The sequence below is a fragment of the Meriones unguiculatus genome, chromosome 20 (assembly GCF_030254825.1).
Source record: "Meriones unguiculatus strain TT.TT164.6M chromosome 20, Bangor_MerUng_6.1, whole genome shotgun sequence".
NCBI lineage: Eukaryota > Metazoa > Chordata > Mammalia > Rodentia > Muridae > Meriones > Meriones unguiculatus.
In genome coordinates, this window is record NC_083367.1 from 33,425,509 (window position 1) to 33,442,615 (window position 17,107).

A 17,107-nucleotide genomic window follows, 5' to 3' on the forward strand; every position below is an offset into this window, starting at 1 on the left:
TATAAGGAAAATGAGAAGCTGCAGGGAGAGAAACTCCTGATCAGAAGCAAGCTTAGGAAACGGGGGAGGGGGATGCAAGAAGACCTGAGAAAAGCCAGATATTCAGAGTGGACTCTGAAATGTGTAAGAGGTACTTAGGACACTGAGCTAGCCTAGGAGCCAGCCCTACATTTTGCTATGCTAATGGGTACCACAGATAGCCATTTGTTTCTTCTGCTAATGGCTCCTTTTGGAAGAGGGGAGTTGGCTTCAGAAATTCCTAAGGAATGCTGGTTCTTATGTAACTGCTGGAGTTTGGGGAAATGGAGACCCAAAAGATCATATGTCAGACAAGCCAATCAACTACACTTCATCTCTCACACAGACAACAGGGCAGAATAATTAAAAAAAAAAGGTAAAGAGAGCAATCGATTTTAAAACCCAGTATCTGTTAAAAATGGGACGTGTGTCCTGTCAATCCCAAGTTTTCCCATAAGGCTTTTGATAGAGGTGACATGAAGTTATTGAGAAACAAAAGCTTAGAATGAAGTTATATATAAAGCATGTGATGCTTGTTGGACCACTCCATTGACCATTGTCAGAATCATTCCAGTAAATCTGTTTTCTGATTTCCATAAACACAAAAAGTAAGACCACAACACAAATGATACTGTGGCATTCTTACCCACCAGGGATTGCTGAAATGCTGTATTACTTGTACTAAGGTTGCCTCTTTATTGGGAAAAAGCTTCATGTAATATTTATCAAGGAAGAAACAACAGTCTACAAGTATCCCAAAGATAAAACGTGCTAAGTTAAGACTATTGTGCAAGCTATGTTGTAATGTAAGCCTGCCCCAACCACGAAACAAATTTCTAACATTTCACAAAGCTTAATCAGCGCTATTAATTTTAAGAGAACATATCTGAAGACATTGGGAAATCTGATTCCAACAAAGACTCTGATCCACTTGGGCCTTCAGATAAATAAGATATTTCCATATTCATTTTATAGAAGAAACAGAATCTCATACAAGAACTGTACATGAATATTTTCTAGATAAAATTTAGTCCTTTGCAACATACTGTTTTTCTAGGCACTTTACTGGAGCAAGTGTGAATAGAATTTGGGCAATAACATCATTATAAACTGAAAAAGAGGTCATTGAAACTCCTGATTATTTTTCCTGTTAGTGATTGGAAAGCATAGCATTACATTTTTGAAACTGTCATTAATTCATATTTTCTTCATTTACAAACAACTTTTTAGAGGCTGGAGATATTGCCCAGTTTGTGGAATGCCAGTTTGTTGTCAGGTCCAAAGAAAACTCCATTTATCCAAATTCTGGCAGTTAGACAAGAGCCAGCATTCCTCAGAAACTTGAGAACCAAGTTCCCTTCTACCAAAAGGAGCCATTTCCTCTTTTTACTGGCAGAAGGAACAAATGGCTATCTGTGATGCCTATTAGCATGTCAAAGCACATGCTGGCTTCCAGGCTCCCTCAGCATCATAAATACTTGTCACACTTTTCAGAGTTCATGCTGCTTATCTGGCCCTTCCCAGCTCTTCTTGCTACCCTCACTCCCTACTTCTTCCAGCTCAGCTTCTCATTCTCTTTATAACCCTGCTGTATTGGCTATGTGCATTCTTAGTCCTCTATTTTGTGTTGCGTATCTTTCTGCTTAAGGGGCAGGAAAGATGGGGCCAAAGTTAGATGGAATCCAGTAATTCAAGCACCGGCCCCTGCAGCTCCATGTCTTCTATTGGAAGCTCCTGGTGGCACACTCTAGGGTCTAACAGATTTGGGCAGTTCCAGTCCTGCAGTTTTGATTGACACAGTGGTGCGGCTCAGGCTAGCTCCACTACATGCCTGCAGTTTCTCTTTAACTAGAGTTTACCTTTACACAATGGGTCTGTCAGGGCATCCTTGTAGGAAATCCAATGCTGCCATCCACTGCTTGACTTCAGCAGCTTTCTGAAACCTCAGTGGAAGCCTTCGGAGCTGCATAACTCTTGTATGTTAAATGCCTGAGAAAACAAGATCATGTGGATGAGGCTTACAGTAGCTCTCTCTTGTTTGAGATGTCATCTGGCCCCTTTTGCCACAGCTAGGGTGGCCTTTATGTGCTTTGGCAAATGCGTCTAGGAAAATGCTTCTTTACATGGTTGTTTTGGGAAAAAAAAATTCTTTCAGTGCTATTCTTAGGTCAATCTTTCCACATGTAAATGAGTTTAATTATTATAAACTGAACTACAACCTTACTATTCTTTTTTTATTTTTTATTTTTAAATAAAAATATTTTATTATTTTTATAATAACTTAGATATATATTTATACTAATCTATTATTTTTCTATTATTATTGTTATTACTATGCCACATGGTACATGCAGGAGGACAACTTGCAGGTGATAGTTCTCTTGCAGATACTTAACTCAGATCAACAGGGATAGTGGCAGGTATATTTTTCCACTATGCCATCTCACTGGCTTCTATCTTCTCATTCTTTGGACAGTTTTCAATGTAAATGAACATAACATATATAATTAATGGTAGTTTAAGATTATTTTTCTTTTCAATTTTAATTTTCCTGCATCACTGCACAGTCTAAATGCTTCAATTCAAAGTCAAATGTGGCATACTAAACCTTGTCTTATTGTCTCATTTTTTTTTTTAAAGAATCCTTCTAATATTCACTTATTTATTATGTTGCCTTTAGGTGTTTTAAGGGAAATATGTTTATGTAAAACTATTTACATTAAATTCCTAGTTTCTTAATCTCTTTTATAATGATATGCTGACGAATTCCATGGGTTTTGTTGTTGTTGTTGTTATTCTTATTGTTATTTTAATCATCTAACATAGTGTGCACTTTAGAGACCTAAGGTAATACAAGAGCTCTTTGCTCTGTTTCACCACCTGCTTCCTGATTATGGGATGGTAGGATTGTATAGGCCCGAAAACCATTGTTCCTTCCTTAGGTATTTCAGACGTGGATACTACATTCTGTCTCTCTACTGAATTCTGTCTCTCAGCCTGCACTTCCTTCCCAGCAGATCTATGAGGAGCCAATGGCAGGAAGTGGCATGTGGTATCAACACAGAAGTATTATCACTTCAGACAAATTCTTTATAATAACTTTAAGCACAAATGACAGCTATACCTAATAAAAGGTAAAAATAAAGTAAAATAGACTTCAGAGAATTAGGCGGGGGTGGGGCAGTAGTACATAAAAGTTAATTTCACAATTATTTCCTTATAGATAACTGATCCATAAGCTTCCTCTCTAAACAGCTGAAAGAACAACTGTCAGTTATGATATGGGCAGAACACAACACAGGAGAAAAACCCACCTATCTTTGTAACAAATCCTACTCTGCATGGAGAGTTCTCTTTTTTAAAGATGTGAAAATAATCAAATTTATGCCATAAACCAATAACAATAATAATAATGGCAATAATAAATTATCTTGAAGACAAAGAATAAACATACTGTCATATAACAATTTCTTAAAGTAAAACAAAAACAAAACAAAAAAGTAACTGCTCCAAACAAACAGTCAAATGCTAATGTCTTTAGTATATCATAGGTGAACAAGACTCACACAAAACAGAAGAAGCAAGACTATCTCTGGAGAGAACAGACCAGGATAAGGAGATGAGTCAGATAAGCAACAGGGAAAGATTAAGTTTAAAAATAAGCTGATCAGAAGATTTAGAAATAGTAATAATTAAATAGAAGAAAGGACATCAATCTGGAGACAATAATGACTAGCGTATTACCTGTGAAGAAGTTCTAAAATGCAGAGACATTATGAATGACAGAAACAGAAACATTAGAAACGGGAGAAGTACAGCGTAGATACTGATGTTACCAACAAATATATCAAAACGATTGGAATAATGATATATAGTAATTCTGAGAAAAATTTTCTGTAGCTGATTAGTATCACTAATATAGGTCATTATGCCAGACCATTTTCGATAACAGATAAAAAAGAGATCCCAGATTTTCTAACCCTACCAATGTCTTGAATCAAATATAATTCAAATTAACAAATATAAAAATAAGGAAAGTATTCAACCAGAGAAAATGATGCTTAAATTTTAATAACAACTAATAGTCTTGCCATGTTATTTACCAGTAAGTTTAAGACAGAATATCAACACAGAACAATGCCACAGAGGTACTGATATTTCTTTACTAGAGTAGAAAACACAGCTTTTCTTTGAAAACTCATTTAAGTAACACTTTTTACAATATTTAACATGTGTGACTTGTGCAGTAATAGACTCCACTGGGCAGTGCACTTGATAGCCCATTTTCCTGTGTAATTAGACCTCTTGTAGATTTAGTGAAATCTTATTACTGGAGAGCCAGCTGCTCCCTGAAATAAGCTCAAGGTTGCCATCAAACTCCTCATGCTTCACTACAGTCTTTGAACAGTGACAAATATACTAAGGTAATGATTTTACCTCAGATGAAAAATACATGAACACCTTACCCAACTAAAAGATGCTGCGTCTACCCAGGACCCAGTTTAGCTAAAAGTGACTATGTTTAATGATGCTTGTCATTTTTGAGCTTCCAACATCAAAGCCAAACATGAACTTAATTATTTTTTTTTTAGCAGGGACACTTCTTAAACAATTGAGCAATATCTCACTTCAAGATTTCCTTTGAGTAGTTTCTTGTCAGAAGTTTAACAGATTACAATTAAATTAAAATGTAAACACTTTCTGAAAATATATATAGTCATCACATATAGTCTTCCAGTTTAGCCACAAGGAGATTTTTAACCCATTTATTCAAAAGGTTGATATTTCTTTCTGTAAGATCCGACTTTCTACACAGGTTTGTGTCCTCAGCCCTGTTGCTCTCTTCAAGGGTGTGGCAGTGAACATACTAAACACAATATTGAACAGAGCTCTACAACCCAGAGATTTGTGTTGTTAATCTTAAATCTGTTAAATGCAATACTTAGATTAAAATACTAATCTCTGCATGTCCCATATCAGAATCCTATTATGAGAGAATTTTCTTTATGGTTTTAAAAGCTTATTGGGCATGTCCAAAGCACAGAATATATCCTTAGAAAAGTTATTTAACCAGCTCACTTGTTACACATCATTTGGCAATGAGAGTGTTCCCCTGGATCATCTTTTTGGGTCTTCTTTAATGCCCTAGGATTTTTTGGTATGTCTACTTTATTTTGCCAGTTTTCAGATTTAACTTCGCAGAAACCCTAATGGACAAGATGAGAGATCTTTGCCCTTTGTGTATGTTAACAGTTTACTTGTAGGAAAACATTACCTAACCACCATGAAGCAATCACTAGATCCTTTCATGCTTCTAATTCAAGGCAAATAAAAAACAATCTATTGAAATAACACTCAGAGACACAAATATCTTTCATGTTTTTAAAGACAGACTTGGGGGAGGGAGAAAGAATGGACATCAATGTTTGACATTTTCAGGTAAATGAACCCGACTTTAGCCTGGAAATCCTATAAATGGAAAAGAGTCAACATTTGCTTTTTGCTAAAAGAACCACTCATAAAGTAAAACAAGATGTGGAAATAATCAACCAATAGACAATGAATATAAAATAGTCTCCAATCTTATCTTTTGGAGTCATAATAAAAACAAATACCTCTAAATGAGTCAAGAATGACTATAAGATGAAACAGGCAAGAAAATAAAAAGTTGTAGGAGCTGGAGCAATAGTAGCTCATGCTTTTAATCCCTGCACTCCAGAGGGAGAGACGCACAAATCTCTGTTAGTTTGAGGCCAGTGTGGTCTACAGGGCTTGTTTCAGGACAGCTAAGGCTGCACAAAGAAACACAGTCTCAAAAAAGGAAAAAAAAATGAATGAACAAAGGGAACAGAGAACAGATAAAAACAAACTCGCACACACACAAACAACAAAGAGACAAGATGACATATGCCTCTAATCTCAGAGCACTGCAGCAGGATAAAGGGTTTGAGGTTAGCCTGAACCCTTTAGGGAGATTCAGTCTCAAATCCCTGAAGACTGAGATATTATGTAGTAGTAACGCATTTCACTGGAATGTACAAGCCCTTAAGTTAAGTTGTCAGCATCTCTCTCTCTCTCTCTCTCTCTCACACACACACACACACACACACACACCACACGGTGCCCATGAGAAATTTACTTTAAATATGATGTCACACATCTTACAAGTACAGAAGTGGAAATTATATCATGCAAATTAGAATCATAAGGAAGGTGAAGTGGTGACATTCTTACGAGACAAGACTGGCTTTAACACGACATTCCTTTACTGGGCACAGAAAAGCTTGTTCTTATTCTGTGTTATTTCTTGAAAGGGTGTGAGGGAAATTTTTGGAGTGAAGGAACTGTTCATCATCTTGATCACTGTGGGGAGTCTCTGAGCCTATACATTTGTCAGAATATTGTACTAATAAACAGTAGCTACGCTTACTATGTATGTTACCAAACAAGCCAGTATCGGTGTACAGGTAGCTCAGTTTTCCTGGGGTTTCTTAGTAAGGGGAGCAGGGGCTGTCTCTCACATGGACTCAGTGACTGGTTCTTTGATCACCTCTCCCTGTGGGGAGCAGCCTTGCCAGGCCACAGAGGAAGAGGATGCAGCCAGTCCTGGTGAGACCTAATAGGCTAGGGTCAGAGGGAAGGGGAAGAGGACCTCCCCTACCAATAGACCAGGGGAGGGCATAGGGGGAGAAGAGGGAGGGAGGGTGGAACTGGGAGAAGATGAGGGAGGGGATAGAGAAGGGATACAAAGTGAATAAGTTGAAATAAATAAATAAATAAATAAACAACCCCTCCCTTCCACCTGCGGGTGCCCCAAGACCAATGAGACAAGCACAAAAGTCTATGATTGCACAGAATACAGTCTGTTGAAATATTTACTGACAGAAGCATGTGCCCAGATGGCAGTAAGATCAGTTAGACTCATGCAATTTGGGTTAACAAATTTATAGACCAAAATAATAGCAACTTCAACTATGGTAAGATAATATTGAAGAGTTAGTACATTCCTATAGGCAAGCTTCATATGTGGTTCCTTGATTTTAGCTCCTTTTTTTAAAAATTTATTTTTATTTATTTATTTTTTAAATTTCTGGGAAACTACAGTAAAACTAACCCAGGAGGTTCTAGTTAGGTTTCTGTTGCCGTGATAAGCATCATGAACTTGTAGAGGAGAGGTTTATTTCATCTTGTAGTTTCAGGTGATAATTCATCACCAAGGGAAAATAGTGAATGCTCTTGAAGAAAGAACTGAAGCAGGAACCATGAAGGAACTTTGATGACAGGCTTCAACCCAGGCTTAAGTTCCGCTGTCTTTGTTATACAGCCGAGCCTGCCTGCTTAGGGATGGTAGCACCCACAGTGGGATGGGTCCTCCTACAGCAGTTAGCAATCAAAATATCTCCACATGTTAATCTGATAGAGGCTACGCTTTGTCTGAAGTTCCTTTTCCCAGGTACATCAAGTTAACAACCGAAGCTAACCATGATATAGTAAGTCAGGGACACTCACAGAAATCATAAATCAAACCGGTTGCAATTGTGTTAAATAAAATCCACACAATAAGTAACATCTATAACATATGTTATTAGGGTTAGGGTTAAAATACCATTAAACCTGAGATTTCCACATGAGGCAGGGGTAGACTAAAAGAGAGTTTCATGATTCACAACCTGTCTCTTTGATCAGACTGCTAACCACTGAATATCATTTTTACTCCATGTACTTTATAACATATAAAAACAAACCGAATTAGTAAACCCTGTGTACTTTTTAATATATAAAGATATATACACCAGGTACTATTTAACATATAAAAATAAACTGACTTAGTAAGCTTTTCTATGCCTTAGTTGCTTTTTAAAAGGAGTATTATTGTCTTAAATAGTTCTTGTAAGTGTTAAGTGTCTTGTTCTACTCAAATAAATTGCTTAAATTAATGCTGTAACAAATACTTGGTATAGTTTTATTATTATCATATTCTGTGTTCTCATCCGGTTGTGACAATGTGTAAGATTATTTTAACTCATCAAAAGTAGCAGACAGAGAGGGAGAAGTCTAGGCTTTTATTATAAATCAGTTTTCAACAGTACTTAGTTTGAATTAGTTTGCATGTCTAGACTTTTAGTTTGAGCAATGCAGCTCTCTTCCAATGACTTGATTTGCATAGTTAGCACACACCCTTAGAAGGGCAAGTGTTAGCCAAACACCAAGATCATTTTATGCTTATGTTACCAATTTGGGAAATTCCCAGGAGGAACTTCTGGACTCTGCATCTGAGCTATTATTCTCCACACTAAGAATGTGTTTCATAAGTGTGTTTGAGTGGCTTGATGACTGGGAGGATGTGGGAATTTTCAAACCGTGGCCTTGCATTGCAACAAAGGAAATGTCCAAGAAGAGAACAGAGTAAGAAGGCTGCTCCTGAGAAAGCTTCTCAATGAGAAGATTTAGAAGGCATGTGGAGATGGAGCTTAGTTATTTTTTAAAGTTAATTATGTATTCACTTTACACCCCAATCCCAATCACAGCCCCCTCCCTCATCTCCACCTGGTCCCACCACCCCTCCCTCTTCCTCCATCTTTCCTCCACTGTTCCTCAAAGAAGAGAAGACCCCCACCAAACCACCCCTAGTCAGCAAGTCACACCAGGACTGGGCTCATCCTCTTCGTCTATGGCCTGGTGAGGCAGCCCAAGCAGGGGGAAGTGTCCTAAAAGCAGGCAACAGTGTCTCTGATAGAGACAGTCCCACTCCCTTTACTAAGCAAGCCATATAAACCCTGAGCTGCCCATCTTCGACATCTGTGCATGGGACATAGGTCCAGTCCATGCACGGTCCTTGGTCGGTACTTCTGTCTGTGCAAGCCCCTCTTGGCCCTGGTTAGTTGGCTCTGTTGGTCTCCTTGTGGAGCTCCTGTCACCTCCAGGTCCTTCTATCCTTCTCGCCCGCTTTTCCACAGGACTCCCTACCCTTCGCCCAATGTTTGGCTGTGAGCTTAGTTGTAAAACACTTACGTAGTGTCTGTGAGGCTCTAGGGTTGATTGTCAGTGCTGGAAAGAAAGGACAAAATGCAGGATTACTAATTACTGTCCTGCTCAGCAGTGATCTATAAATAACATTTTCTATTACACATGAGTAGTAAAAACTTTGTAAACACAATATCTGTGTGTTCATTTATTCATAACTACTTGCACATGCTAATATGCTAATATGCTAATATAGTGTGAACGCTATGAAACATAAAGAGAATATGGAGATTATAAAACAACAACATAACAAGAACTAAATAAAGATAGATGGAGACAAATAATAATTCTTGAATAGGCTGCCTTAGTTGTAGATGGCATCATAATAGGCACTATTTCAAACCCCATTCTATATGTAGGAGGGCTATCTTCAATAACAATGGATATAAATTCACATTTCAAAGCATCGGTCTTATGAACTTTTTTAAATATTAATTTATTTTTATTTTATACATATGAGTGTATGCTTATATTATGCAAGTACACTGTTTGCATGCCTGTTACCTACAAAGATCAGAATAGAGCACTGAGTCTCCTCAATTTAAAGCTACAGGTGGTTTTGACCTGACAGGAATGCTGTGAACCAAATTCAGGTTGTTTGCAAAAGCCATAAGTGCCTTAAATCTGAGCCACCTCTCCAACCCTATTATAAACATGCTTAGGAATTTTTTTTCTGTTATTAAAATCACTTATGTGGTTTGCATTTGTAACTCAGAATGTGATGAATAAAATCATACAAAGAGAATAACACACCCTTGAGCACTCAATCTTTGTTTTTCAATTGTGCAAACTTTTATCACTGGTTTATTTTAGGAAACATATGCAGCTTTCAGGTTTTAATTTAAATAAGAAGGACCATTTTCTATGGAAGGCGTTAATACAATTACATTTTTGAAAGGAGAAACTACGGTCTTGAACCAGAGAGAAAAGAAGGTGAGCACCTGCCATGCCTAGGTGAAGTCACAGTTCCATTTCTCACTCGAAATAAGTTTCCCATATCATAGCAGTGTTACATACTCAGTTCTATGGACTTTTCAAATTTTTGTTTAAGTTTATTTTACATAAATTTAGATATTCTATTTATGAAGTCACAAGCTAGACTGTAAATTGAAATGGATTGAAGAAGGAGAGTATCAATTTCTATATCTGCTTTATCCTAGGGGAACTCAGTGATGAGTGACTGAGTGACTAACAGAGGCTTAATATCAGTTTATACACACATCTCTAGTAAAAGGTCAAATTTTACCCATTTTGCATACAATTAGGTATTAATAACTGTACAAATAATCTTATCTAAGACCAATTAGGTATACTCTGACTCACTGGAATTTATAAAAAGAACTTTCCCCAGAACTCAAAGGCCACAAGACGGGGAGAGACCTTGAAGACACTGGATGTGAATGCTCTGTCCACACTGGAGTATATTTCTTTGTTTTTCTGTAGTTGAACTTGATTGCTAACTACTCCCACTTCCACCTGACAACAGAAATGCATGTCGTTTTTCTACAAATGAAATATAATTTATGATTATAGAGTGTATAGAGAAACTAGTAAATGAAGAACTTCTTTCTCCTTCTACTTCTCCATGATTTCTCCTTTCATATCTGAGGACAAGTGCTGCGATTAAAGAGGCCAGATGCTGGGGCAAAAAAGACAACACATAGCACATTAACATCAAAGTCTCTAGTCCCAAGTCATCCTCTCTGAAAGACATCACTCATCTTCAGCATATTGGATACTGATGCTGTCTCCTAAGGAGAAAAGGGGAAAAAGGGGGGATTTAGGAAAAGAGTAGAAGACTTTAGGCTGGAGCTGCAGAATGCAGCACAATTCTTATTTTATAAAGAAACTAAGAGAACATAGTGTGGAAAGATAGTGATCAATACTTCTCAGTAGGAATTAAGTTTGAGATATTTATTACACATTTAAAGCCATTGTCAAGTAGACTTCTGAGCCCCAAAGTGTGGGCTTCATAAGGGAATTGTATGAGAAAGTTAATAAGTGTGTGAATAACATATATAGTAATATATATATATATATATATATATATATATATATATATATAAGCTATAACCCCTCTTAAAAGTTGGGAATATTATTCTGTCATCTATCTAGAGTCATGAATCTGTCATGAATCTGGACTCAGAGAGTCACAATTAAAAGACTGAATCAGAACATATAGAGATCCAAACAAGAAATCTCGTTGTGTTTGCAGATGCCTGTAGTTATGGCACTTTGAGGCTGAAGCTGAAAGATCATGAAAGTCAGCCTAAGCCACATAGCAAGACCCTGTCTCAGAAACTAAAGTGAGCCAGGCAGTGGTGGCACACTCCTATAATCCCAGCACTTGGGGAGGCAGAGGCAGGCAGATTTCTGTGAGTTTGAGGCCAGCCTGGTTTATAAAGTCAGTCCAGGACATCCAAAGCTACACAGACAAACCCTGTCTTGAAAATAAAAAAAACACAAACAAACAACTAAAACAAAAAAAGAAACTAACATAATAAAGAAAATGGAGGAAAACCAAAACAGGGACAGTGCCACACACCAGAAGTGAGAAAGCACTGCTTCAAGGAGTGGTTCCCTGTCAAATGCTGATGGGACATTTGGAAACACAATACTCAGACTGAGTAAAGTAAATGTCAGGCATATCATTGATAACAGTTATTTGCATAGCCTGAAGGAACAGCTTTAACAGAGATAAATAAGACAGTGTTTAGTACGGACAGATCCTTCAAAGACTTTTATCATAAAGAAGGATCAAGGAACTGGATCACATGAGTTTTCTGGAGTCATGCAACCATATTTTAGATGAGTCATACCACAGCATAAGGGTTGGTGAGTAAAGATTGATGCCAATGTCACAGGAAGGGATAAAGGAGTGGAAATTTCTGGATTGGATGGATTTTCTATGTGCACACTGAGGTTAAGAGAGGAGGAATGCTGGAGCCAGACAGTGAATAGAATGATCTTAACTTCATAACAACTACCCATGATGGGAACCTGATAGCCTGCTAATAAGAAACAGAAGAGTAACATTGGTACATGTGCTTCAAATGAGGCTGCACACACCACACACAAAGACACCTACATACAGACAGAAAGAAAGAGAAAGAAAGAGAGAGAGAAAAGGGAATGCCCACTACCTCCCGTTCAGAAGTTTATGAAGTGTGCTATTAAAATGGAAACCATTGTCCAAGGAAAGTTAGAGTTTAATTAGAATGGGAAGCTAAGTGAACATCTTGAGAAGGGGACTGTGTATTTAAGAGCTTTGTTCATGATGGCCTATGCGTTTCTACCGGCTAATACACTGAGATCTGTGGTGACTTGTGATTCTAATGTGTCCCTCCAAAGTTAAGTGAAGCCTAGTATTAAGAAATAGAGTCTTCACCAGGAAAGCACACCCCACAGAACTCATAGGAGCCCCCAAAGACCGAAGCTACAATCACAGAGCCCTCATGGGTCTGCGCTAGGGTCCTCTGTAATATGTTACAGTTACTAGCTTGATGTTTTTGTAGAACTCCTAACAGTAGGAGGGGTGATATCTCTGACCCCTTTGCCTGCTCTTGGGACCCCTTTCCTCCTATTGTGTTGCCTCATCCAGCCTTGACATGAGGGTTTGTGCCTAGTCTTATTGTATCTTGTTATGCCATGTTTACTTGATATCCCTGGGAGGCCTGTTCTTTTCTGAAGGGAAACAGAGGAGCTGTGGATCTGGGGGAGATTTGGGAGGAGAGGTAACTGGGAAGAGAGGAGGAAGAGGAGGCTGCAGTTTGGATGTATTGTGTGAGAGAAGAATTTTTTAAAAAGTGGTTTTAAAAAAAGGAAAAGAAATGGAGTCTTTGCAGAGGGGCTAAGTCAGAAGGGAGGAAGCATTATAAACCCGATGGCATAATTTAAAAAAAAAAAAAAAAAAAAAAGGTCCACACCAAACACTAAACTTGCCAACACCTTGAGCTTGGACACTTAAGCCTCCTAGATGATGAGAAATAAATTCTGCCCTTTAAAGAGTGCAGCACTAGGGTGCTGAAGAGATGGCTCCATGGTTATGGGCACCTGCTGCTTTTACAGAGGACCCAGGTTTAATTCCCAGTACCCACATGGAAGCTTACAACTGTCTCTAACTCTGGTTCCAGGGGATCTGATGCCCTCACACAAATGCACATGGAAAAAAAAAAGAAAAAGAAAGAAAGAAAGAAAGAAAGAAAGAAAGAAAGAAAGAAAGAAAGAAAGATGCTGTACTGTGCTGTGCTGTGACCTGCTGACAGCTGTGAGGAGAGCTGGGCAGCTAGGAATCTAAACAATGAAGCCAGATTTCTCTATTTTGACGAGGCTGGCCTAGAACTTACTGAGATCCTCCTGCTTCTACCTTCCCAGGGTGGGCTGAAAACCTGGACCACCACAGCCTAGCAATACTACAGTCTATTGCAGTTTTATTACAAGTGTGAAGTCAGAGGATGTCACTGTGTGTAATTCTGTATGTGGTGTGAAATCTGTGTATTAAATTACTTACATGTAGATTCAAAAGAAAGAAAGAGTGCAACACTTGGGTATTTCATTACTAACACCACCAATGAAGGCCAGAGAAGCTGTATCAGAACCATGGATTGAGAAATGATTGGGTGGTTGATGACTGTTTCCGAGGGGAGGTCAGTGAGCAGTCCCCATTATTGCTTTCATAGAGACAGCATCACTGCTTGCTCCTGGAGCACACAGTGGTCTCAGCAGCACTGGGCCTTCAGAGTCTGCTTTAGATCCCGATTCAAGCAGGAGACAGACTAATGCTGTAAGTGAAAGTGTGATAGAATAATAAACGCTACTGTTACCAAATGTATTTTCTGCCTGTGGTGTCCTTTTTATCTCATTTCATTTTCAGTCAGCTTTGAGGAACCACTTGTGACCACGAAAAAACAGGGGGTGGGAGGTTTGAGAGACTGATGCTTTTGAGGGGAAGACGACTGAACTTCTTAATTGCAAAAGTCTGGACTTGTAAGATTTAAGGGCAAATGAAGAAAGGGTGTGGGGCTAAGTTTGCAAGAGAAGGAAGTGGAAGGATGTGAAAGCTACAGTGTGGTTTGTAGAGAAGTAGAGAAGGAAGTCCCGGAATGTGGACACCAAAGCCAAGAAGCTAGCAGATTACTTGGAAGAAGGATGAAGACTTGTCTGATTTTCAAATGAAATATGACACTTTCATCAACCAAAACTCAACCTTCAGGGAACAGATCATCCAGCATTGATGACACAGTACAAACTACTTGATATATTCATATTTGAGACCAAGTTTGATTTTAAAAAAAAAAGGTGTGTTTCTTTTTTTAAACAAGTATATTTACTTATTACTTGGGGGGGGGGTGGCATGCATGCCATGGCATGTACAGAGGACAACTCATAGGAATCAATTTTCTTCCTCTACCATGTGGATCCCAGAGATTAAACTCAGGTTGTGAGGCTTGGTGGCAAGTGTCTTACATGCTGACCCATCTTACAAGCCCCACAAAATGATGTTTCATATAGCTCAGGGTTGAGGATAACAATGTACCCTCATGTGCAGGAGGAACCTGTGTTATGAGTAGCTACAGTTTATAGCCAATTGAAAGTGTTTATTCTAGTCACTTGGGACCACATGCAGGCATTGGGGTAAGTCGGTGTGAATCCAAGTGTCCAGAGCACAAGGTTTTTTAAGACAAAAAAAAAAAAAAACAACCATGTCCTGGCATCTTGAAGGAGTTTGCGGAAATAGGCATTTAACAAAAATTAGGAGTGGTTAGCTGAAGATGTTCTGTATAAACGCGCCAACGTAAGTTAGCTAGGACATTATGACCTTTGGTTCCTAGGACACAGTTGGGTGGTTTTCCGTGGGATTCTCCACCAAGGAGACCAAATTCTAGTTAAATCTGAAATGGCTGCTTTTCTCTAAGATGGCGCCAAAAGCGAAGAAGGAAGCTCCTGCCCCTCCCGAAGCCGAGGCCAAAGCGAAGGCCTTGGAAGCTAAGAAGGCAGTGCTGAAAGGCGTCCACAGCCACAAAAAGAAGAAGATCTACACGTCACCCACCTTCCGGTGGCCCAAGACCCTGCGGCTCCAGAGGCAGCCCAAATACCCTGGATTGAGTGCGCCCAGGAGAAACAAGCTGGACCACTATACCATCATCAAATTCCCCCTGACCACTGAGTCAGCCATGAAGAAAATAGAGGACAACACACTTGTGTTCATTGTGGATGTCAAGGCCAACAAGCATCAGATCAAACAAGCCATGAAGAAACTATATGACATTGATGTGGCCAAAGTTAATACCCTGATAAAGGCCTGATGGAGAGAAGAAGGCAAATGTTCGGTTGGCTCCTGATTATGATGATCTGGATGTTGCCAACAAGATTGGGAACATCTAAACTGAGTCCAGATGGTTAACTCTAAATATATATACATTTTTTCCACCATAAAAAAAATAGCTGAAATGGCCTTGAAGAATACAAGATGGAGGAACTTTTGTATCGTCTAACCCTGTTATTTATGTCCTTGGTAAGCATATACATCAGGGAAGTATGTCATCTTGAAATACAGATGAGAGAAAAAAGGCATGTGGGGTGAAGTCTAACTCTCTAATCAATAGTAGTTTCACTCAAAATAGTATTGAATAAACAACAACAACAAACACAAATGAGACCAAATCTTAGCAAATTGCTGAAGATACATGGGCATCTACATAAAGAAAAAAATAGTCAACAAAGCTCTTGAACTATGAAATGTGAAAATAAGTTTTGTCCTTTAAAGATTACAAAGTCTTGAGTATTGTGTTATTAGAAGTTTTGTGAATTGCCACAGCAGTTCAATGACTCAAGGCAACGGTAGCACGTAAGAAAGATAATAATAAATTAGCATCCACTTTCTGTTGTGCATGTCTTCATGTCTGTATGTGAGCAAATGTGTATGTACATGTCTGTGCAGAAGGTATACATGCAGGTGGGAGATGAGTAGAGGCCAGAGGTCAAAGTCATCATCTTTCTCATGAACTCGTTGCCTTAAGTTTTGAGACTGTTTCTGTGTACACCGGGAGCTTTCTGATTCATCTGGACTAGCTCTTCCATAAGCCACCAAGGTCCTCCTGTCTCCACTTTGCTAGAGGAATTATATTAATGTGTTATAGTACACAGCTTTTACAATACTAAAGATCATACTAAGGTCTTCATGCTTGGAAGGCAAGAACTTTAGTAAATGAGCTATTGCCACAGACTCATTTTTTGAAAGCTGTGAATATTTTTTTTTAAAGTTTGGGTAGTGGCCTTCTATAAGAACCATAGCAAGACAGAGCCCTACTTACCTCTTTGGGCCTGCCACAAAACAGTGGTTTCAGTGTACGCTGAAGACATATGGTGACATGCAAAAACCAGAAAGAGACTCTCTTTCATCTTCCCCAAATCCATGTCATCACCAGCTCTATAGCAGACAATGTGCCGTGGTCTTCCCTTCTGTTCTACCTCTTCTCCAGAAGATCACCCATATCTTCTCCTCCAACCTTCCTTACCTCCCCTCATCCCTTTATTCCAGCACCCAGCTCCAGCATGCATTCCCTGGGAGCCCATAGGCCAAGCCTGCAAGATAAGCACATGAGAAAACAAAACAGGAAAGCAAGATTCCTCACACCCCTCCCTCTCAACCAAATTCAATCCCCCAGTCTCACCCCAGCTCTGCAGCAAATTATCTGCTGTGGTCTCTGCTCACCCTCTGTCCTAGTCAGATCCTAGTGAAACACCCCACTTTCCTCTCTCCTCTGGAACCCCCTCAGCTCATCTCATTTCTAAGTGTCAGTACCCTACCTGGAAACACATGGTACCTAGAACCTATAGTGGCCTTACCTGGAAGGATTCTAGAAACATTATTTTCCAGGCAAAAATCAGCCACCACACCCTCCTGAGAAACAGAAAGAACACTAGAAACCAAAGAATAGGACAACCAAAGAAAGAAAAGACCAGATATCACTATCTAGAATTAAATCATCCAAAACCCAGATGCTAGGTACTAGCTAGACATAAGACGATATGCCTCCACTGGAGCCCAGCAACCCTACTACAA

The 17,107-nt window shown here is 38.9% G+C and overlaps 1 protein-coding gene across 1 annotated transcript; it reads left to right on the plus strand.

Moving 5' to 3' along the window:
- Positions 1-14,957: 14,957 nt before the first annotated feature.
- On the plus strand, positions 14,958-15,347 carry LOC110565564 (large ribosomal subunit protein uL23-like). The gene has a single exon (XM_060373465.1). The coding sequence runs from the start codon at positions 14,958-14,960 to the stop codon at positions 15,345-15,347; it is 390 nt and encodes a 129-aa protein (XP_060229448.1).
- The last annotated feature ends 1,760 nt before the right edge of the window (positions 15,348-17,107 follow it).